General features: G+C 36.4%; 4 protein-coding genes across 10 annotated transcripts in view; 2 read left to right on the top strand and 2 right to left on the bottom strand.

Moving 5' to 3' along the window:
* vav3b (vav 3 guanine nucleotide exchange factor b) overlaps positions 1-6,514 on the bottom strand; it is a 59,617-nt gene extending 53,103 nt beyond the window's left edge. For all 3 annotated transcript variants that reach the window (XM_058759182.1, XM_058759167.1, XM_058759175.1), the window contains exons 1-2: positions 5,399-6,514; positions 3,487-3,603 (exon numbers count right to left, since the gene is read on the bottom strand). In XM_058759182.1, coding sequence (XP_058615165.1) covers positions 3,487-3,603; positions 5,399-5,602 — 321 coding nt within the window. In that variant the 5' untranslated portion in view covers positions 5,603-6,514. The remainder of the gene's footprint in view (positions 1-3,486; positions 3,604-5,398) is intronic.
* A 164-nt stretch (positions 6,515-6,678) lies between these two features.
* On the top strand, positions 6,679-12,035 carry selenoj (selenoprotein J). The gene is made up of 10 exons (XM_058759366.1): positions 6,679-6,802; positions 6,961-7,027; positions 7,377-7,553; positions 7,694-7,792; positions 9,873-9,965; positions 10,162-10,318; positions 10,787-10,902; positions 11,171-11,248; positions 11,343-11,482; positions 11,691-12,035. The coding sequence occupies exons 2-10, from the start codon at positions 6,961-6,963 to the stop codon at positions 11,790-11,792; spliced, it is 1,029 nt and encodes a 342-aa protein (XP_058615349.1). The 5' UTR covers positions 6,679-6,802; the 3' UTR covers positions 11,793-12,035.
* A 382-nt stretch (positions 12,036-12,417) lies between these two features.
* On the top strand, positions 12,418-20,432 carry sh3glb1b (SH3-domain GRB2-like endophilin B1b). Of its 4 annotated transcripts, XM_058759279.1 has the most exons (11): positions 12,418-12,788; positions 13,740-13,881; positions 14,424-14,552; positions 15,997-16,130; positions 16,255-16,347; positions 16,673-16,759; positions 17,782-17,805; positions 18,335-18,424; positions 19,374-19,474; positions 19,700-19,922; positions 20,002-20,432. In XM_058759279.1, the coding sequence occupies exons 1-11, from the start codon at positions 12,726-12,728 to the stop codon at positions 20,107-20,109; spliced, it is 1,194 nt and encodes a 397-aa protein (XP_058615262.1). In that variant the 5' UTR covers positions 12,418-12,725; the 3' UTR covers positions 20,110-20,432. The 4 variants fall into 4 exon arrangements, with proteins under 4 accessions (XP_058615262.1, XP_058615270.1, XP_058615284.1 ...); XM_058759287.1 differs by lacking the exon at positions 17,782-17,805; XM_058759301.1 differs by lacking the exon at positions 16,673-16,759 and having other exon boundaries at positions 16,255-16,394; positions 17,754-17,805.
* A 2,220-nt stretch (positions 20,433-22,652) lies between these two features.
* LOC131529392 (rho guanine nucleotide exchange factor 4-like) overlaps positions 22,653-23,705 on the bottom strand; it is a 39,086-nt gene continuing 38,033 nt past the window's right edge. For both annotated transcript variants that reach the window (XM_058759091.1, XM_058759118.1), the window contains one exon: positions 22,653-23,705. In XM_058759091.1, the coding sequence (XP_058615074.1) occupies positions 23,548-23,705 (158 nt within the window). In that variant the 3' untranslated portion in view covers positions 22,653-23,547.

Genomic DNA, 23,705 nt, shown 5'->3' with positions numbered 1-23,705 from the left:
GTTAGGTGCACGCATAGTTAGCTAGTAGTAGTAAAACTTACTTAAAACGTTATTAGTTAACTAGTTATTACTTTTCTGAAAAGTTATTGGTTAAAAAAAGTATTTAATATTTGTTATTTGTATGTATAGGCAAGACTGATTTAAATATTATTACCATTTCAAATAACTGTTATATATATATATATATATATTTATTTATTTATATTTAATATATATATATATATATATATATATATATATATATACCTTGTAACGTAATTTATTCCTGTGATGGAAAAGCTGGATTTTCCATCATTACTCCAGTCTTCAGTGTCACATGGTCCTTCAGAAATCATTCTAATATGTTGATTTGGAGCTTAACAAGCTTAATATCCTAACCTTATTATTAATAACAACTACATTTTAATATTCTATATAATACATTACACATGCTGAATTTTTGTAACTCACGTTTCTAGAGTAGCTTTTACGTGATTACTTTGTAACTGTTTTTATTTTTTAATTATATTCTAAATTTAATTGTTTTGATGCATGTTACCGCTTTTTTTGCATGTCAATGTATCTGAACTTTTTTAAAGCTTTTTGATATACAATTTTTAAAAGGCGCTAAAGAATTTTTTATTTATGATAATAATGACAACAACAAAATCTACAACATTTTAATATGATTAATTTAATCCTTGCTGAATAAAAATATTATTATTATTATTTTTATTTTTTTTTTTTTAAATCACACTGACCCAAAACTTTTAAAAAGTAGTGTCAATATATAGAAATAAAATCTGGCATCTGTGATGAAGGAGGGCTACTGAGGTCCTCTATATTATTCTATATTCATTTTGATTTTATATGCTACTCAAAGATGCTGTTAAATTAGTAGAGATGTTCCGATACCCTTTTCCCCTTCCCGATACCGATTCCGATACCTAGGCTCAGGGTATCGGCCGATACCGAGTACTGATCCGATACTGTATCTGGTTATACAGCTATACTTACTAGCCCTGTATGAATTGATACATACAATTATTTTACGGTGCGCTTCACCATAGATAGATAGTCTGGTGAGTAAACAAAAAATATAATATATAATGTTTGGAAAAAAGTACACTCTTAACATCAGTCAGTCAAGCATTATAAATATATTATGATAATCAAGTATTATTTAATGATAGAACTTTAGTAATTAGAATTAAAACTTGGTAACCATGTATGAATGCATATTAGTCATTTTAACTGAACTTAGGGAAAAAGGGTGGTGGTGCTTTTTTGATCATTCAGTGTTTCTGTAAAAATGGGGGGAAAACTATCAATAATACTGATAAGATAATAATCATACTATGAATTCTACTAAGAACAATATAAATGCACTAAGGATTAACGAGCTGCTGGATTCATGAATATTAATCACGTTGTCTGCATTGGCTCGAACTGATTGGCTGAAATCAAAACAGGGACGATAATAGGTGAGCGCCAGCCAATGAGATTGTCGTTTGCTCATTAGCTCCGCCTACTACCGGAGAACCCGGCAGTTAGAATTCCAAAGGAACTCCGTTATTTTGACAGAAAAATACAACAAAGAATATCGTTTACATACCATTCGGAATTGACGCGCTACATGTAAAAGACTCTCTCTCTCTCTCGCTGCATGTGAGAAAAAAAGCAAAGCGACGGCGAGTCGTGCACTTCACACTAGAGCTTACGGTGCGTCAAATACAGGTGCGCTGCGCATTCATTCAGATGATCTGAAAAATAGATCGCTTGACGGAGAGAGAAACACTGAAGCGCTCAGTCAGAGTGTTCGGCGAGTGACAATATATCTGCGCTAAACTTATACATAGCCTCCAACTCACACACTGGCGAGTAAAATCTGATTATTTATCAGCCAGTGGCTAATATTAGACATCACATAGTCGCCCAGGGTGAAGATTTAGTCGCATATGCAAGTGATTTACTGGCAATGTGCTTGCACGTTTGTACTTCTTCGCTGCTCTAAATAGTGGTTGCTTGTGGCAACACAGCACAGCTTCCTGTGTTTGCATTCTGAGCAGCGAAGAAGAATTTATTTCCTATTTGCAGCGTTAAGCAAAGCTAGCGCGCATAACTATAGGTCTTGTTTAAGAAAATGGTATCGGATCGGTACATGGGTTCAAGTACTCGCCGATACCGATGCCAGAATTTTTTGTGGTATCGGTGAAATTTCCGATACTAGTATCGGAATCGGAACAACCCTATAAATTAGTAGTGTTGCTAACTTTGTGCTTTTAGTTAGTTACCCCAACATACATAATTTTATTCAACTTAAACATCTAAAACTACTAAACTTTTTACTTTATATCACACATGACAAAGTTATCCAGATATATACTGAACACAGGAACACTCCTAAGAACCATTAACAACATACACACATGCCCTCAGCCGTAAGCCTTCAAAAGCTGCGCAGTGAGAGTGTTTGAACGGCTTTTCTGTTGCCTACATTAGTCCGTTCTTTCAGCAGTGTAGTTCAGCCCTACAGGGCTGTGCTGATGATTCTGCATGGTTGCAGATGTGTCCTATGAGTACAGGCAGACAATGGCTGAACCCCTCTGTGAAAACAGTGAAGTCCCTCACAGCACAAAGGACACTTCACTTTATGTTTAACCCCACATGAGGCCAGACCTTCAGCCACTGCACTTGCTAGGAGGACGCTACTGGAGTTGGTTACTCCTGTGGCTCAGGGAATTATTGTATTACACTGCCAAACAAAGACAGTCCAAACATTCAGGAAGAGGTTGTACATGGGAAGGTTTGGGAAATAAATGAGCTATTGATTACAGGTGACCTTCGGAGGCCAGACCACAACCACATCAGACAGGCATTTACAAGTGTCTGCGAGTACAAGAAGAGACAGCTACATTTTCGGAGGAGAAATATACAGATTATGTTCATTGCATGGGAATGTGAATAAGTAAATGTTTGTGCAGGGATAGAGATTAATGTTCAAAAAATGATTTATTTTACACTGTAGGTAAATCTATTATTCTTTGGCCATGGTTAAATATAGTAATACAGATCGCAATGTTGAAGAATCAAGAGTATAAAACTGTAGATTAGATTCTGAATTTCTCCGGTCAGTGGTGTTCCCCCACCCCACCCATATCAATACATACCGTCTGACCCATATTCAGCAAAAAATGTTTTTCAGTCTCAATTCTGATAGTATGATCAACGATGTCAAAATAAAATAACTAAAACAACAAATTACTCATATTTATTATTAATATCCATTATATTAACAATGAAAATATATTAATAATTAATTTATAATATTTATTTGTTTATAAATTAATTATGATTTTAGCTCATGGTGCACATTATTGTTGTGGTGTTACAAAAATATATAATAAATAATATATAATCAATTTAAATAACAATTTGAATAAGGCCTTCTTCTGAAATTGACAAAAAAATAAAAATTCTTGAAAAACAGATTTTAGATTTGATTACCTTTCCAAAATCTCGGACATCAAAGAGATCGAAGGCATCAAACAGTTCACTCTTCTTCATCCCAAATTCTTCACAGCATGCAGACAAGAATGTACGAATATTCTTCAGGCAGAGAAACTGATAAAGCAAAAAACCAAGATTCTGTTAACATTTTTAAAGGTTTTGTTTTTGCACACCAACTGAAAAATAAATATACTAAAATGTATTTAAAATACATTTATTTCATGCTAAGTCTACAACAAATACATTTACATGTTTAGGTACTTAATAAAAATAACCTGCAATTGTACTTTTATTATACTAAACTGGTATATTTGATTTCTGCTAAATTGGAACAACTATTTTTGTGCTGAAGTCCAACTAAAGATATACTGAAATATATTTGATTGTGCAAAGTGGAACTAGGCTATTGCAATACTTCAGGTACACTTTAAATATCTTGCATTTAAAAACCAAAATTATTCAAAAACCATACAATCCTCATCAATAGTGACATTAAAACACATTTTAGGCTTAATATTAAGAAATGTGCATTGCGTACATAGTTTATAACAGTGTACAAATAAAGTTTATTAATCATTTTTATATCAGTAAGTCTCGAGAGACATGTCATGTTAATAGATTTGAACTTTACTTAGAAATAAATGCATTTTAAATATACTTTTTAACTAGGGACACTTATTTGTATCAATATATTTGTTTACATATACATTTACTTATTTGTATATATATCAATTTGAATACATATCTTTTTTTTTTTTCTTTAAATCTTTTTTTAAAGATTACAAAAGAAATTGTAAATGCAAATGTCAGGACAAAGCATTTTGAGGATATAATGGGAATCTTTTGTGAAAATGTCGTCTTGAGAGAGATGAATTAGTGGAATCATTACGGCTTTTCCTGACTGTAGATGAGGAAATGAGATTTCCAACTAATCACAAACAGATTCTATTGCCTAATAGGTGCTATTAACAATATTTCTGCTTCTGCATTTTCTTACTATTAAAAGAGCACAACAGACCGACTTTGAAAATGACATATGAGGTTGCTTTCAACTTCCCACTACTATCAGTCTATTGTCATGATTGAATTTAATTGAAACAATTTAATGCCATTAGTTCACAATTGTGTATTTAAATGAATGTGAACTAATTCCAAATACACCATTTGCATGAGTCAGATAAGTGACAGGAATGCCAACTAACGCAACAAGGGATGTTGTTGAAAATTGCTCTTTTCCGTTGTCTGACGGAGACTGACTGTGTCTCGTCAATCCAGAAGGGTGGATTTGTAAGTTTAAAAATCAGTCAGATCAAAGTTGGATTTTATCAGGTCACTGGAGTGAAGCAGGGGCATCTGGGAAGAGTTGTTTGGGCCTGGGCAGACTGCCTGAGACTTCTCAGCCCTAAACACTTACTTACACACAGCAGCGAATCAGACAGAACATTCATCTGGATGCTTTTTGGGTCCCTACCAAAACACGATGTACATTTAAAATTGATGTTTCATTAGCTCAATGTTTACCCAGTTTGTTGAGAGTTTTGCAGACTGATTGAATGATGCCGTATACAAAGAGAGCTGTGTATATATCTACCACTGGGCCCTTTGTGAAGAGAAGTCTATGCTACCACTTGCACTGGGGCCACTTGTACTACTATTGCACTGGCTAGTACCTACTATAAAGCCTTAAATGACTTTAACTTACAGAAATGTCAAAATATACTAACTATATAATATGCAGGTTAAAAAGAAATGTACTGAAATAGATATTCACACACTGAACATGCTATTGAGTTTAAAGTTGTGTGGGTAGGTTATAGTGTTTCCGTAACTGGAGTATATTATTTAAAAAAAATACAAATTAATTCATAAGCAATAATAAAATAACGCTAGACTGTCTATTTGCGCTCACCTGTGACATCTGTGGTCTGAGATTGATCTCTTTCAGGTTAATGGTGTCGGATCTAAGATTGTTCAGCAGCTGGCACAGAAGCACCCCATCCCGAAGAGTTTGGGCCAAATCAAAAACCTGCGCCGAATCCGCCGTGACCCGATGATTCCGGGGCAAAATTTTACAACTGATCAGCCACAAGCTGCACTGCCTCCAGTACTCCATAATGCGCGTATAAAATTAAAGCCAACAACTGTGAAATAAATCTGACACAGTTGAATGAAGCTAAGATGTAGAAACAGCCGAAGCAGAGCGCGCACCTTGCGTTACATTTGGCATCCGTGTTTTTTCTTTTCTTTTCTTTTTGAGTTTGCGCTCTTAGTTGCCAAAACTGAGACTTGTGCGCACTAATTTGGTTTTATCCGCGGTCTACCAGAGCTATAAATCCCCATCAACGGAGTTACGAATTCTAGTACGGCAGAGGATTTATAATAATTGTAGAGTGCGGCGTTGCATCGCAATCTTCCAATAGTGAAGTCTTAGCTTATGAATATTCATTATTATTGTTGACGCTGCGTTGTTGATCTTCCAGTGGCGACTACTCATCTCATGAATATTAAGTACCAAGTCTTCACCATAGTAGGATAATTTCACCCCCCACCCTGCGCTTCCTTTTCCGTTAGTTTTGACTATCAGATTGAATCTCTTAACTACAGAATGTCTTATATATTTAGACCTCTTCCATATATCCTGCCTCTTTGAAGGCATTTGTATTAATATGTTAAAACTGTAAAAAAAAAAAAAAAAGAATCTCAATCATGTAGGATTAATAATGTTATAACAAAGAAAAAAAAAAGAATTATGATGTAGTGTAATGCAACAATTTTCAGCTTTTTATAGGTAAAAGAATCCCTTTTAGTGGGAATAGAAGACGTTCCAGATGGATTGAACATGGCTTTCCAGAGCTGATCATTAAACAAACAATGACAGAGAAGTGGGTTTAGGTGTAACAGTTAAACTCACACACAGACAGTAAGTTATTTTATGCTATTTCTGTAATGCAGATGTGCATATTTCATATCTTACCTTAAATAATGAGTATTTCAGTAAAATGATGATTATTATTAGACGCTTCAGATAATTGCATGAATGCAAAAGTTAATAAAATTAACTTATTTTTTTATTTATTTAGTTAAATCAGGCATTGCCTATATTCTTAATTTTTATCAAATAATAAAACCAGTCGATTGGATAAACGAACAAATACAACATTGCACGTGCATTGCGACGTTTTGTTGTCACGTGCTTAATTCCATCCAATCAGCAGCACGGAAAACGCAGTTCCATAACACAAGCGCTTTCACATTAAATGTGTTGTGTAACTTGAACTCTTCAGACTCCGCTTGAAGACTATTAGATTTCAAGGTGAGAAACAGTTTCGTTTTAAACTGTATAAACCATTAGTACGAGTTTCATGTGTGTATATTACCGACAACGTATATATTCTATAAGGTAAGCACTACAGTTTCTCCCTTATTTATTTGGGTTCTGTTTAATGCGTGCGTTTTATCTTGCTGTCACAGATGGCTCTTGCCCTGACTGACAGGGCTATCGGAGCAATCATTGGATCAGCTGTTGCCGATGCTGCAGGTTTGCATTACTTGCGAATACTAGTAACAAACTAGTATATGGCCTTATATATAGCCAAACATATTTATATAACATATAAACATCTCTAATATATCACAAGTGAATTGACGCAGACAGTGTTACAGTACACATTACTGTGTATTTACATAAGCATTGACAAGTGCATGCACATGTATAAACTGACATTATTTTATGGAGATGCAGTGTAATCATACATTATTTTTATCATTACTATAGTAATTAATTATAGTAGCAGGTAATGTGTGAAACATGAACACTGTAATCTAGTATTATCCTATAATCAAATGTTGATAAATGCAGACTTGTGTTGGTACTGTACGTTCTACAGCACAACCGCTCCATTGGGTCTATGACCTGCAGAAGCTGAGCATGTTGCTCTCTCAAAGTCCTGAACCTGAATTCCGCCCTGAGTCTGCAAACCCATTCTACAGGAGGAACACTGGACAGCAGAGCTGCTATGGAGATCAAGCATTCGTCCTCCTGGAGTCCCTGTCTGAGTGTGAAGGTGAAAAATACATTCCAGTATGTAAGAATATGAAAGGCGAAACTGTGTGTTTGAAAATCTGACTAGGATGGATATTATTTGACCATGTTGTGGTTAATGGGATGTTGATTATTGAGTTATTTGTTTGTTGGTTCAAACAGGTCTGAATGTGGAAGATTTGAAGCAGCGCACCTACAAATTCTTTGGACCCGGATCTGAATATGACACACCAGTCAATGATCCTTACAGAGACAAAGGAGGTAAATTAATCTACTGCACCTCAACGTTTTCATATTTGTTTACTTTTTTATTAGTTCTTCTTGAAATAGTTGATTTATTTGTTTTTCTACACTGACAGCTCAAATAGTCCTTTATATTACAAACAAATGTTAAAAAATTGATTATATATTTATTTATGTATATGTCCTTTTGATTTTAATTATAAAATATGAATGTGAATTATATAGTATAAATATACAGGTGCATCTCAGTAAATTAGAATGTTGCGGAAAAGTTCATTTATTTCAGTAATTCAATTAAAATTGTGAAACTCGTGTATTAAATAAATTCAATGCACACAGACTGAAGTAGTTTAAGTCTTTGGTTCTTTTAATTGTGATGATTTTGGCTTACATTTAACAAAACCCCACTAATTCACTATCTCAACAAATTAGAATATGGTGACATGCCAATCAGCTAATCAACTCAAAACACCTGCAAAGGTTTCCTGAGCCTTCAAAATGGTCTCTCAGTTTGCTTCACTAGGCTACACAATCATGGGGAAGACTGCTGATCTGACAGTTGTCCAGAAGACAATCATTGACACCCTTCACAAGGAGGGTAAGCCACAAACATTCATTACCAAAGAAGCTGGCTATTCACAGAGTGCTGTATCCAAGCATGTTAACAGAAAGTTGAGTGGAAGGAAAAAGTGTGGAAGAAAAAGATGCACAACCAACCGAGAGAACTGCGGCCTTATGAGAACTGTCAAGCAAAATCGATTCAAGGAATTTGGCTACAGTTGTCGTATTCCTCTTGTTAAGCCACTCCTGAACCACAGACAACGTCAGAGGCTTCTTACCTGGGATAAGGAGAAGAAGAACTGGACTGTTGCCCAGTGGTCCAAAGTCCACTTTTCAGATGAGAGCAAGTTTTGTATTTCATTTGGAAACCAAGGTCCTAGAGTCTGGAGGAAGGGTGCAGAAGCTCATAGCCCAAGTTGCTTGAAGTCCAGTGTTAAGTTTCCACAGTCTGTGATGATTTGGGGTGCAATGTCATCTGCTGGTGTTGTTCCATTGTGTTTTTAGAAAACCAAAGTCACTGCACCCATTTACCAAGAAATTTTGGAGCACTTCATGCTTCCTTCTCCTGACCAGCTTTTTAAAGATGCTGATTTCATTTTCCAGCAGGATTTGGCACCTGCCCACACTGCCAAAAGCACCAAAAGTTGGTTAAATGACCATGGTGTTGGTGTGCTTGACTGGCCAGCAAACTCACCAGACAAAATGAGAAACAAGAGACCAACAAATGCAGATGAGCTGAAGGCCACTGTCAAAGAAACCTGGGCTTCCATACCACCTCAGCAGTGCCACAAACTGATCACCTCCATGCCATGCCGAATTGAGGCAGTAATTAAAGCAAAAGGAGCCCCTACCAAGTATTGAGTACATAAACAGTAAATGAACATACTTTCCAGAAGGCCAACAATTCACTAAAAATGTTTATGAAGTTTTCTAATTTGTTGAGATAGTGAATTGGTGGGTTTTTGTTAAATGTGAGCCAAAATCATCACAATTAAAAGAACCAAAGACAGTCTCTGGGCACTGAATTTATTTAATACACGGGTTTTACAATTTGAGTTGAATTACTGAAATAAATGAACTTTTCCACAACATTCTAATTTATTGAGATGCACCTGTACATACAATAAAAGCTTTTATTTTTCATTTTCATTTTGAGTATAAGTTTGAGTCTCATTTTTAATAATTTTATGTGCTTTTTAAATTTTTTTTTTTTTTACTTAGTTTTAGTTTTTATTCATTATTATTTTTATTAATTGTTTAGTGCTTCAGCTTAAGCTTATATTAGTTAGTTGCCAGGGAAACTTTTCAAACTTTCATTTAGTTAAAGTTTTTCATGTATTATTTGTATTTCATTTCAGCTATATTTCATTCAAAAAAAACTTTTTTTAATAGTTCTAGTTAACAGTATAACCATTTGCACATTTACCTGTCATTTTGACTCATAACCCTAGACAGATGGTGTTTGTTTTTGTTTGTTTTGTTTTAAAATATGAGTTTTCTTGAATTATTCATAACTTTTACTTATTTTTTTCTCAAGCTCCCAGGCCTCAACTACCTATTGAAGGACCCTGGAGACAAGCAAGCCTTAAGAGCTTTATTAAAAATGTGGATGCAGGGAAACCAGAGACAGGTACTGTCAGTTATGTTGCCGAAAAAAAATGAAATCAGATAACCATCATAAATATTTTGTGTAGCCACATTATTGTTAATAAATACTAATTTAATTTTAATGTTTTTGAAATATATTTATAATAACAATTTCAGTAATTTGGAAGGAGATAATAAAGCAATATAATATGTTAAATCTTTATTCTGACACTTTTCAGGTTGTGAAACTGATAACCAAATAGATGGAGTGGCAAAGCTGGCTCCCATTGTAGCATGCTATGCTGGAAAACCAGAGATGTTGGAGAGAGTTGAGGAAGCCACCCGTGTCACGCAAAACAATGACATATGTGTGGCAGCAACTCTCACTGCTGCTAGGTTGGTAATATATGATTGACATGAGTTGTGTGGTATATCCCATATTAGAATGTGTGTGGAAATGGTATAGGTAAGGGATAATCAACGGCTAGCTGTGCATTAAACGATTTGAATGCACGACATGGAGGCGAAAAACCGCCCGACGTGCAGCGGAGGGTGGTTGCCTCCGCGAAGTTTATGCCATGGTCATTTCCCAGCATTCACATATTAAAGATGTTAATAATATTTTCGTCTGTATTACTATTCAACTCTAACTGTATGTTACTATGGTTACCAATGTTTATAGGAAGCCCATTAATATAGAACGTGATTAAACTGACCTGGAACTACCTGTGCGGTTCAACGAATTTAATCAACACCTGCCAGCCAATCAGAATCCAGTATTCAGACCTGAATGCATGGCATAAGAGATGATACCTATAATATGATAGGAAATATCTATCAGTGTTGAATTTCTTTTTTCTTTAGGTTCTTGGAGCATTTCATCCTGAATGGTCCTGATCCCAAGGCCTTGGATGCAGTGCTGAAACAGCTCAGTGACCCAAACAGAAAAAACCCTCAGGAGTTGGACAAAGCTATAATTGGTATACACAGCTTTAAATTGTTATTAGTATGTGAGCTGGATACTTAGGGCATGTTTACATTTGGCAGCTTCGGTTTGATTAAAAAGAACTTTGACAGTGTGAACACTAAATGTATAATATAAAAAAGAAGCAAACTACAAGTTTTGAACACACTCTTGCTCACAGATGAAGCAGGATATATCACTTGTCTCTAGCTAATACATCATCTTTATCCGGGATTCATGTCAAATTTTGCATATATCACAAAGATTTTCATTTTCTAATTTAGGACACATTCATCAAGTAAAGGACAATTTGAGCAAGAAACCCAAAGAGCTCATTCCCACTGTGTTTCCAAATACTTGAGGTTAGTTACCTGCAGCTGATAACCTATTATTACTATCCTATGCACACACTGCAGTTAATCACAGGTATTTCAGCAGCTTTATCATGTCCCTCAGGTTTGCCAGGTGCATTCCAGGCGGCACTGCATGGGGTTCTGACAGCCAGTGGCTATGAACAGGCTATTCGGGACACTATGAGCTGCGGTGGATGCACCTCTAGCAGGAGCTCCTTCATCGGCGCCTGCATTGGCGCTCAGGTACTGCAAAAATCATGACCTTGTGATCTGTTTGACCGCATTGTTCTGTCCATAAAACAAAGTAGGCTTTATGTAATGAAGGTCAAATTCTTTTTGTGCTATCTGTTGAACAGTCCATTCCAATCTTTTATCGGATGATTGTCATACATACATGACAGAACAACTATGCAGTTACTTAATGGCTCTTATGTGACACTTGTTTTTTCAGGTCGGACTTGAAGGAATCCCAAGTTCCTGGAAAAGCAAGACTTTGCGATACAACACTTTGTTGGATCTCGCAAAGAAAGTTGTTACTCTCCAGCAGCTTTAAACTTTTTAGTATGCAAAGTAAATAAGTGGATGATAACTGGATATAATTATATAATCACCCGAGTTCTTCTGAGTTTTGCCTACAGATCGTCTTTCATGGCCTTTGTGATTTTGATGAGACAATTAATGAACGTTTTAGCCTGAAATGTTATGAAGTTAAAACTTGATACCTTTGTTTTATTAAATCACAACATGGCATGCAGAAACTGACATACAATGTGGCATTAAACTCACGTTCAGTGAACACACTTTGTATTTGTCTTGTTATTACTATATTAAAATAAGATCAACAACTCGAGAGTTAAGAGATAACCTGTTCTGACTGATAGAGCCATCTAGTGGACTTCACGAAAACCTCAGCAGTTTTATATGTAAATATAACATTTTATAAGATTTTATATCAGTTATATAAGTTTTTTCAAGTTCTCAAAACACACAAATATATTATTCTTTCCTATTAATAATGATATTAGTATTATTTTTTCTAATCAAGAAATGTTTTATTTCCTATCATTTGTTGATCGATTTATTTAAACTTATTATTATTAATTATGAATCGTTTGTTTGATGGTCAAACTGCTGTCTAAGCAGGCTGCACACTAGGATTTGAGACACATCCGTTGGCTATCGTTGAGCTTGTCCTTCCTCTTCACACTCCCTCACTTCTAACAGCTGCTGCTCTGCGTTAGCGGCTACACTACTGACAGATACACCACAATACCTTTACCAGACAGCTTTACGCGTTTATTTTTAATTGGTTATCTTCTCAGTCGCGTTTTTACATGGACTATACGCTTATTACGACAAAGCGAGCTGAATTCATAAGTGTTTTGGCCGGGCGGAGAGAGGCTATTGCAGGCTAATCTGTGTTTGCTAACAGGCTTCAGCTCAGACTGATCGTTTGAAAGCATATCAGTATTTTATAAACACAGATATGGAGTTCAACGTTAGACGACTAGCAGCGGACGCGGGCACTTTCCTCAGTCGTGCCGTGCAGGTAAACGTCTTTAAATGACCTTAAATGTGTTTAGTGTCTTAACTTGTGTTTGTTTTTAACCAGGTTATACGTTATTTTCTTTACTTAACGGGACAGTTCAGACAAACTGAATGAGCTGTCATAATTTACCCACCCTCGTGTCTGTATGATGGTCGAGCACAAAGGCATATTGTACACAGCCGAAAGTCACCATTCACTCTCATTACTTTTGTCCATAAAATGAAAGTGTATGGTGACCAACACTGTCATTCTGCCTAAGTGTGTGTGTGTACGGTACAGAAAAAGTCATATTCATTCAAAATTTTCATTTAGAACATGAGGGTGACATTTTCATAAAAAAAAAAAAAAAAATTGGTTTATTATCCCTTTAAGTAGTAAATAAAGTTCATTATTTGTAGCAATGAAAGTTTGTGGTATGTTACTACAACTTTAATAACAATTTTGTGTTAAATATATTAATTACTGACTGTTAAGACAGTTTACAGACATGTGTGTTACTAACTGTAATAATATACTATAACAATGCATCATATGGTATTTTTAAATCTAATCCTTGAAGATTTTACGTTAAAAAGCTTTTACTTGATTACTGTTTTTATAAGCATTTTTGTTTATATTCACATTACATTTTATTTATGTTTTTTTTTTTTTACCTATTTCTTACTGTTGTATTGTACTGTTTTGGGTTTGTTGTAAATTGATTTGAGAAAGCAACCTTTAAAGGCACTATACTAAATAAAAAATATTATAATTGTTACTAAAATTAATGTAAACAAAGGTCAAATGTTGGCCGGAAATGCAGTCTAGGTCAGCAGCTCACTAGGCTTTGGTTTTAAGACCACAGCTGTATGTGTGAACATTAATAAGCCAACTGTAAAATGTCAAATGTATAAACTGCATTGCTGAAATAACGTGTGTTAGAACAGTCAACAAACTTTGCAATCCATGTAGTTCACAGAGGAGAAGTTTGGGCAGGCGGAGAAGACTGAGCTGGACGCCCATCTAGAGACCCTTTTGAGTCGGGCAGAATCCACCAAGCACTGGACGGAGAAGATCATGAAACAGACAGAAGTTTTGCTGCAGCCGAACCCTAGTAAGAAGAAATGCTTGATTAAACAAGAATGTCATTTTGTAGTACTGCAAGTCACCATAAAGATACATGCTCATTTATATCACCAGTACAGAGGAAGTGAACTGAGGGTCACAGCTGGTGAAATCATCTCACTTATTGCAGTAAACCTAATTGCAAGAAAAGAGTGTGAACCTCCTCATCTGTTCCTTGTAATGGGATTAAGACCCAGCCCTAACAATGAGTATTTTTAGCTGTTTAGCCAGGAAGTCAAAACAATGTGGGTTATGTTTATGTTTATGATCTTAGATTTTCTTTCAGTAAGAAAGAAACACATCCTGTCTTTATTCCAGTTTTTGGTGACATTGGCGTTTTTACCACACTTTGCTTTATTTTCCAAGCACCTCATACAATCATAAAAGTGAAAGCTCATGATTCACAGTAACGCTTTGGAAGATATTTTTGATGTTCGGCAACAGTAATGGTTAATAGGCCTTACTTAAGAGGATGCATGTGGTCTCATCTGACTCTCGCTGCTCTTAATTGAATTTGTCTGATGTTTGTAGATGTCCGGATGGAGGAGTTCCTTTACGAGATGCTGGACAAAAAAGTCCCAATGCGTGCCAACAACCACGAGTTACTGGGGGAGTGCATGATCGACTCCGGACACGAGTTTGGACCTGGAACAGCATATGGTAAACTCATAATATCGTCCCACTCACACTGGACCCTGACAGTATCAGCTAGTGTTTGGAGCTATGAACATATAGCTGAAATTATTGTGACGTCACAAAAAGCAACCATGCTTCTTCAGACAAGTAACTTTTAGTGATGATTTTGAGCAGCACTCAGTTAATCTGTTAAACATGTGTATATAATAACGTTTGTTAAAGTCATACCTTTTGTTCATAATAAAGAAATATATTTTGAAGTGACATCAAGCATATACCTACGTATACGACTTGAGTTGGATAAACACTGGCACAGCAAATACTTTTACTTTCTTCTTTATTTTAGTCACGGATAAAATTTTGTACTGTTCATACAACGATGCAGTTATGTGTCTAGAGATATATATACACTAGCAATAATTGAATAATAGGAATAATTGACCCTTTGAAAAGACCCACCCCCTCCATTACTGTTGCTATGTCTGTCAAGCCATGGCCCTCTCACGCCACACATCATGTTCTCACGCAGTGAAAAATACATCACGGAGCAAAGAGGAAACTGACAACGCACCGACAAACAAGACAGATCAGGTTACTTTTGGTATGAAACAAAGCCTCAGCTTTCAAATTTTGTAAGAAATTCAAACAATAAATACCGTTTTTTTGTTTTGCTTTAATGTGTCGTGACAGATCGCTGTAGAGCCTCGGTACAAGCGGCACGTGAATCGATCATCCCTTCCTCTTTACTAGTTATAGCACAACATAAACATGAATGAACATCAGAAGGTATCTTGTTTCAACCGTGGAAAGACGTCAATACACACCATTTTTCAAATGCACAGTTCAAGTCCACCAACGTTAATTTACTCTCTTTTCTTGTTTGTTTGTTGGACAAAATGGCAGATGCGACGTTATGATTGGTCAGATCGCCTGTCAATCAAACTCCCTGTGAAGGGGTCAATTAGGTTTTTTAAAATATTTTTGAAGGAGGGTTCTTGTGCTCAACAGGGGGTGCATTTGTTTGATCAAAATACAGAAACAACAGTAATTGTGCAATATTATTACAGTTTAAAAAAACTGTTATGAATATGTTTTAAAGTGTTATTTATTTCTGCGATGGCAAAGCTGAATTTCCAGCAGCCATTACTCTACTCAAAGATTTTTTTGGTCCTGCTCAAGAAACATTACTTACCATTATCAATTTTGAAAACTGCTTAATATTTTTTGAAAACCATGATACATTTTCTTAAGGATTCTTTGACGAATGGAAAGAACAGCTTTTATTTCAAATAGAAATCTTTTGTAACATTACTACATGTCTTTTATATAGTATAATGTAGATAGGTGGAAAGAACTGTTAATAAACTCTTTGTAAGCTCCATTACTGTATATTTAGTTTTAAGCTGACAAATGTTCCTAATGTGTGTGGGTTGAGATGAATGTCCTCTCATCCTCTGATGTGCTGCAGGTAGTGCTCTCATTAAATGTGGGGAGACTGAGAAGCTGTTAGGCAGTGCAGAAAAAGAGTTCATTCAGAGCTCCGCCATTAATTTCCTCACTCCCTTTAGGAACTTCATCGAGGGAGATTTTAAAACCTTATTGGTGAGCATCAGCATACCACTGAACATGCCTTTATTAACCTTTATACTACATTATATTACACTGTATCTTCTAATCTGTTCAATTTCTGTTGTTGTGTTTTATTGTTTTTTTTTTTTTTTCACAGAAAGAACGCAAACTGCTTCAGAATAAACGTCTAGATCTGGATGCAGCCAAAAACAGAGTGAAGAAGGCCAGAGCGGCTGATACTCGCTCTGCAGTTAGTATTATACACACACACACACACAGAGAATGTAATAATCAGCAGTTTTATTCTTCAAGTGGCATTTTCAGCTTAACCATACACTCAGTTTTACAGCTTTTAGGGAAGAGAAGCTTGAAGAGTGAAGGCTGTCTTTCATCTGTCCCAAAGCTAGCTGCCGGCTGTCTTATGCTCTTAGTGCAGTTTAACTAACAGAGAAGATGCTCATGTTAAATGCCCTTTTGCGTGTGAGCTGCTGTCTTTGGATCTCTAACCTCTCTTATTTTCCCCAGTTCTCTCTCATTATGTCTCTCTCTGTCTGCTTGCCTGCCTCCGTCTGAAGGAGCTGAACTCAAGCCCTCCGCTGGGAGAGGAGTATGTGGCTCACTTTTCTTACATGCTCAGCTTCTTGCATGTCAGGTGGCTAAAGGTTTGTCTGCTGTGTCTAATAAAGCATCTGCCCTCTTTTGCCCTTCACAAATCTTTGGAGAGATGTCGAAAATGGTTTTGTGAGCGGAACATTTTACGTTCAAAACCACATTTCGATAAACACATGCTTGTATTTCTGTCCAGCTCAACAGAAATAGCTGTGTCAGTTCAGCATGTGTTTGTGTTCGTTTATAATCTCAATAAATCTTAATTTGTGAGATATTTGTGCTATTATTTAACTTTGAGGGCAACAGAATGCAGTTACTGTGTTTGGTGTGATTGTTTTTCTTCTGTCCATTGATAATGTATGAATATCTGTGCCTGTGTAGTCTCAACTAACAGTATGATTTGTATTAAAGATGCGCATTACTTACCATCCAGTATTAGATTATTTTTTTTATTGTTTAGATCAGCCGATGTTGGGTATTTAATTGTGATGCTCATTTTACATTAACACTGTCAAATGTAATTTTAAGCAAAAAAAAGAAAAATCCATTATTATACTGTTAATATTGTTGTGATGCCTAAATTTAATTGTGGCATTTAAAATGATTGATTATAGTGTTTTGTTCTTTATTTATTAAAACAATTTTTTTTATTTTATAATGCTCATATTGATAAAGTATGCCAATGTGCATTAGGATACGTTTCAAAATGGTATAACATACTTAAGAATGCAAGATTCATTACTTTAGTAAACTTGGAAAACATTTCACGATGAGGGCAGTGTGTTTGGCTCATGTTTAAGTGTTGCAGCATGTGCTCACACCTGTTGTGACACTGGATGATTCAAGTCGTCTTCCCTTTGTTGCGTGCTTCACATTATTCCTTGTAGACAGTGATCAGCTCCCTGTTTTGGTTCCTCCCAGTGAATGTGTCTGTGCATGAATGGTGAAACCATTCAACTTGCATAACGGCTAGTTATGAAAGCTGTTGATTGTGAGTGGTGATTGGTTTGTGTGGTTTAAGTTGATGTTTTTGCTTGACCTGACAAGTTTGTTACTGTTTCTGAATGCTGGCCAGCTGTGGGCTGAGGAGGTGCAGCAGGTGAGTGTGCTCGAGTCTTTCCTCCCCTAAGCCTGTTGAAGAAAACACATCTTTTATCAGGGAAACAGAAACGCCTGCCCTGCCTTGCCCTGATAGTGCTGTCTGATATGAACTCACTCTGCCACGTGAATGAGGAACTGCTCTTACATACAACTAAAACACATCAGTAGCCCTTCACTGCAGAACTGCAGATCCAGGGGGTGGGGTTGGATCAACATCTAGGGGGTGGAGATGGGTGGGTTTAGGGATCAGGGGGTGGAGACGGGTAGGTTTAGGTAAATAAGGTGGGAGGAGTTGGATCTAGATCCAGCCACACCCCCTGGATCTTGTGTTCTGCAGTGAGGACCATCTCAAACACATTCTTGTGTCCAGCAGAGGGAGCTACCAAAGTGTTTATATTCCCACCTGCCTCTTTGTCTGAGGCAGTATGTCCAGTTGATTCTGAGCCTGTTGATGGGGCTACATGTGCATGTCAGCCACAGTGAATTTTTTTAATTTTTTTTTATGTATATGTTTGTGTGTCCCTCAGGCAGAGACAGAACTGAGGATAGCACAGAGTGAGTTTGACCGGCAGGCCGAGATCACCAGACTTCTGCTGGAGGGTATCAGCAGCACTCATGTACGCTCACACATCCTTTGTCTATCAGTGTTTCCTCCTGTAGCACCACAGCAAAAGAAATGATGCTTTACCCAAGTTAAAGGGATAATTCTGTCATCATTTACTCAACCTCATGTTGTTCCAAACCTGTATGTCCTTTTTTGATCACCATGACGGTTTGCTGCCAACATTCTTTAAAATATTTTCTTTTGTGTTCAGCAGAAAAGAGAAAGTAATCCAGGTTTAGAATGAATTGAGGGTTAGCAAATCACAAAAATTCTGTCAATCGAATGTGATGGGTGTTGCAAAATAACATCAAATACTCATCAACAAGCATGAAATGAATGACTTTTATGAGTTGTCTATCATTTAATGAATCAGTCTAAAGATTAATTTATTGAATCAGTCCTAATAAATGGCTCTTATGGGCCTGTTCTTTTAATAAATTATTCATTTAATAAATTGGTAATTTAATGAATAAATCGAAAGGTTCATTCTTTGAATCAGTCTTAATGAATGGTTCTTATAATGAATCAGTCAAAAGACTCATTCTTTGAATCACTTTTAATGAATGACTCTTATGAGCCTGTTCTTTTAATGAATCAGTCAAAAGACTCGTTCTTTGAATCAGTGTTAATGAATGACTTCTACCAGCCTCAAAAGACTTGTTCTTTAAATCAATCTTAATGAATGATTTATGGGGTCATTTTTAATGAACCACTCAAAAGTAAAATTATTTCATTCAGCCTTAATTAATGGCTGCTATTTGAATCAATCAGTCTAAATTAATTACTCAATGAATTTGTCAGAACAGATCCGACTGGTTTTAAATACGAACATTTAAAAGCGCTTTAAATCTGTTAGGATTACTGTGGATTTATGACTAATTATAGATTCTGTGGGAAACACTGCTGTTTATATTCATGTATGTAATATGCGCTAATGGCTGTGCTGTCCTCTTTGTGATCAGGCTCATCACTTGCGCTGTCTGAATGATTTTGTGGATGCTCAAGCTGCATATTATGCACAGTGTTACCAGTACATGGTCAATCTTCAGAAACAGCTGGGAAGGTTGGCTTACCTTTATACCTCTATTCATTTGTTTGTACTAGTTATGTATTTTTTTTACACCAAATCCTGTTTTATGCTAAATGTATCCACAATGGAATCATCTGTTCTCTTAAACAGTCAAATTGCGATGTAAGCAATGATTTTCATTAATTGATAAGTGTATGTACATTCAGTTATTTCTATATTTAAACCCACCATTATTAACTGTTTCCATATTTCCTCCAGCTTTCCATCCACGTTCTCTAATAACAATCAGCCGGCTGGCAGCTCCTCCGCCAGCATCTCGGTTCCCACGGCACAGCCGGCAGCCTCACTGCCCGCTCCTCCGCCCAGCCAGACCTCACCCGCACTCAACGAGCTCCGCAGCACCTCAGGCACCCGCAAGGCTCGTGTGCTCTACGACTACGACGCCGCCAGCAGCAGTGAGCTCTCTCTACTCGCCGATGAGGTGGGCCTTCATCATGTCCTTTCAGATTGTCGTGAAATGAATCATTATAAGTCTTAATGGTCAAATATTTCCCTGTCAGGTGATCACCGTGAGCAGTGTGCCAGGCATGGACTCTGATTGGCTGATGGGGCAAAGGGGGAATCAGAAAGGCAAAGTGCCAATTACCTACTTGGAGCTGCTCAATTAAAGTCAGCGAGAAGTGCAAAAAAAAAAAAAACACATTGTAGATGTGATTTGACAAGAGTAACACTCCAGATGTGATCAGAAAAAGATCAGAGTTTAATGTAGCGCAAAGCAATATAAAAGTCTTCTACACTGCCATGTCCTGTTGTGTGAACGTCTCTTCTGCCATTCGAGGGGCGTCATAGTAGCCTTACAGTAACGAAAAGCAGTCGGAGATTGCCAACTATTCATCAGATTTATGTGCCAACTGATTTTTTTTTTTACTGCTTAACTAATTGATTGTGCTATAATGTGCTATGATGCTCTAATAAATATTATATGAACCTGGTTGGTGTGGTTTAATGTGATCTTTCATTTTTTTCTTTAGAAAATGACAATTTTTAATCGTATTGTATTGTTTCAAGGTCACAGACCAAGCTGCACACACTGAATGCTAATTTTGAAAAACACCATAGTAACAGTGAACTGAAATGCTGACCTGAATCTTGACCACTGGGTGGCAGTATTTTCAATTTGTGAAAATGAAAATGTAAACACTGCAGCTAAAATCTACCAACATACCTCTTATTGCTGGTGCAGTGTGTTATTTCACTGTAGTGGCACCAAACAGAATGCAAAAATAGTGGTAGTGTGTGGAAATGGTTTCTAAACACTCCCTGGACAAAAGCTGTGTTATTGTTAATTAAAATAAAACTATTAAAATTATTAACTGAACTAAAGCTGAAGAAATTGCAAGCGGAATGGGAAGGATGTTGAACTTTTTTAAATCAATTCTCTTGTAGGAATAAGACATATTTATTCATTTATATCTAGGCATGACCAAGTTGTGTATACAAGGTGTTGTATTGGACATACTCGATTAACTCATGGACATTTATTGATAGGTGAAGAAGCACCAAAATGTCAATATTGTGGGACTCACTTGACAGTGAAACGTGCTTTTGGTCTGCCCAATATTTAATGTCATGAGACAAAGGTTATTATCAGGATAAACTTTTAAGGACTTACTTTTTTTATAAGATGGACCCAGAAAAACCTTTACAATTTCTTTCAAAAGTAAATTTAAATAATATTTTATAGAATTTTATGTACAAAACTTTGTTTTAAAATTGCTTTATTTAATTTTTATATTTTGTATTGTGCACTACTTTGTTTTTCTAATGTATAATCTTTGTTTGCCATGACACAGCCTGTGAAGCTGAAGCTGATGTGGCTATAAACATAAATCAAGTCTGTTAAATCAAGAACTAAGTTGAAATAGTAAAATTACTAAAATAAAATGGAAAAATAAAATGACTAAAGTTAAATGGTTAGTTCACCCAAAAATGAAAATTCTGTCATTAATTACTCACCCTCATGTTGTTCCAAATCCGTAAGATCTTCGTTCATCTTTGGAACACAAATTAAGATATTTTTGATGAAATCCGACAGCTCTCTGACCCTCCCATAGACAGCAACACAACTGCGATGTTCCCAGGTCCAGAATCGTAGCAAGGCCATCGGTAAAATAGTCCATGTGACATCAGGGGTTAAACCGTAATTTTACAAAGCTACGACGAATACTTTGTGCGCAAAGAAAACAAAAGTAATGCACAAAATTCTCGTAGCTTCATAAAATTACGGTTGAACCCCTATTGGAGGGTCAGAGAGCTCTTGGATTTCATCAAAAATATCTTAAAGGAACACTCCACTATTTTTGAAAATAGGCTAATTTTTCAACTCCCCAAGAGTTAAACAGTTGAGCCACCGCTGAATCTGATTAGACCTAAGGTTAACTCTTTGGTCATTTTTGAGCGAGATGCTAATGGTCTAATCAGATTCAATGATCTATGCTAAGCTGCGCTAAAAGTGCTACCGCCAGACCCGGAGATCGGCTGAATGGGTTCGAAAACGGTAAAACTCAACTGTTTAACTCTTGGGGAGTTGAAAAATTAGCCTATTTTCAAAAATAGTGGAGTGTTCCTTTGTGTTCCAAAGATCAATGAAGATGAAAGGTCTTATGGGTTTGGAACGACATGAGAGTGAGTAATTAATGACAGAATTTTAATTTTTAGCTGAATTCTCTTTTTAAAGGGACCTATCCTATTGAACACAAAAAAATATATGTTGAAGAATGTTGGTAACCAAACAGTTGACGGTAGATATTGACCTCTATAATATGGGGGAAAAAACATAGTATTTTTTTGTCCATACTATAGAGGTCAATGGCTACCATCAACTGTTTAATTACCAGCATTCTTCAAAATATCTTCTTTTGTGTTCAATGTGAAGAAACTCGTAGAGGTTTGGAACAAGTGGAAGGTGAGTAAGTGATAACAGGGTTCTGTTTAAATAAACTGAAAATATAAACTAAAAGCTTATTCAAAATATGAATAAACGCTATTATATAAATTCTAATAAAATAACACTGGTTGGGCTGCTCTTTGGGAAATACAAACTACAAATGTTTTACTTATAGTTGTCTTTGCACATTAAGCTGAAATAGAAAGTCTTTCAACATGAAAAATGTTAAACATCAGTTTTCCGTTCCCAAATGTCAGATTCATAACACTTACAAATGCTTTTATTAACATACTTTGTTCTGTGGTCAAAGATAATAATACATATTCGACAACTGTCAAACATAGTCTTTAATTTAATAGTACCATTATCTATCAGAATGACAGAATATTGAGAATTTTATTTGGGTTGAAAATGTCGAGTTTCACAGCAAATTCATGCAACCCCCATCACAATATCTGGGTTACGTTTGGAATGGCACTTCAAAGAGAAGTTCATTACAGAGGAGTCATTAGGCAGCAGAATCAAATGAGCACATACATGAAACACTCATCTGAAACGGTTGAGTACCGATGGGACGTCGTCTACGTTTCATTTCAGAGGCTTCATGAGGAAAAAGTTGGGAGGAGTTGATAGTTGCATACACAGACTGACATGATATCGACGGACTTTGAGTGACAGCCTCCAGGAAGTTAATACAGTAATAAATCTCAACACGGTCTACTTTTATCTTGTGCGGAACCCTTTGAAACTGCAAACATCATCATGGGTTACACAAAAGTATCAAATTACATACAAAAGCTAGTAGTTGGGCACTGTGGATAGCTGGCATACATTGAAAACGTGAAAATAAATTAACCAACATATAAAGAAGTCCTCTCTTCAAGCAGGGCTGTTTCGATGAAGCGTGTCCGTACGATGACTTGCAGCAGTAGTCGTGTTAGTGCCGGAAAGTGGAGCGGTTGAGCAGTAGTAGCCGTCTTTTTCGACGTTAATAACAACATAGCGGGAACGCCCTCCCACGATGTTCCACAACGTCTGGGAGCGATGCCGTGATTGTAACCAACCCATAAAGTGCTTTCGCAATTGGACAATAAAAATAAACATGTTACACTGGGATAAAAACACGAGTTCAGGCACAACCGCAAATGTACCGAGTCTCTCATTTTTTGAACGGTGTCAAGCGTCCGATGTTGTGCCAGAAATTGGAGGTCTTGCGTTTGGGTTCGGCCAACATGATGACCTGCTGCTGAGGCAGGGAGGTGGGAAGCGTGGGGTGCTTCTGACGCAGCAGGAAGTCATAGTAGGGCCTGGTCACAG

This window comes from Onychostoma macrolepis, chromosome 02 (genome assembly GCF_012432095.1).
Source record: "Onychostoma macrolepis isolate SWU-2019 chromosome 02, ASM1243209v1, whole genome shotgun sequence".
Classification (NCBI taxonomy): Eukaryota; Metazoa; Chordata; class Actinopteri; order Cypriniformes; family Cyprinidae; genus Onychostoma; species Onychostoma macrolepis.
Note: the sequence above shows the minus strand (reverse complement) of the source record. Positions and strands in the feature narration are given on the sequence as shown.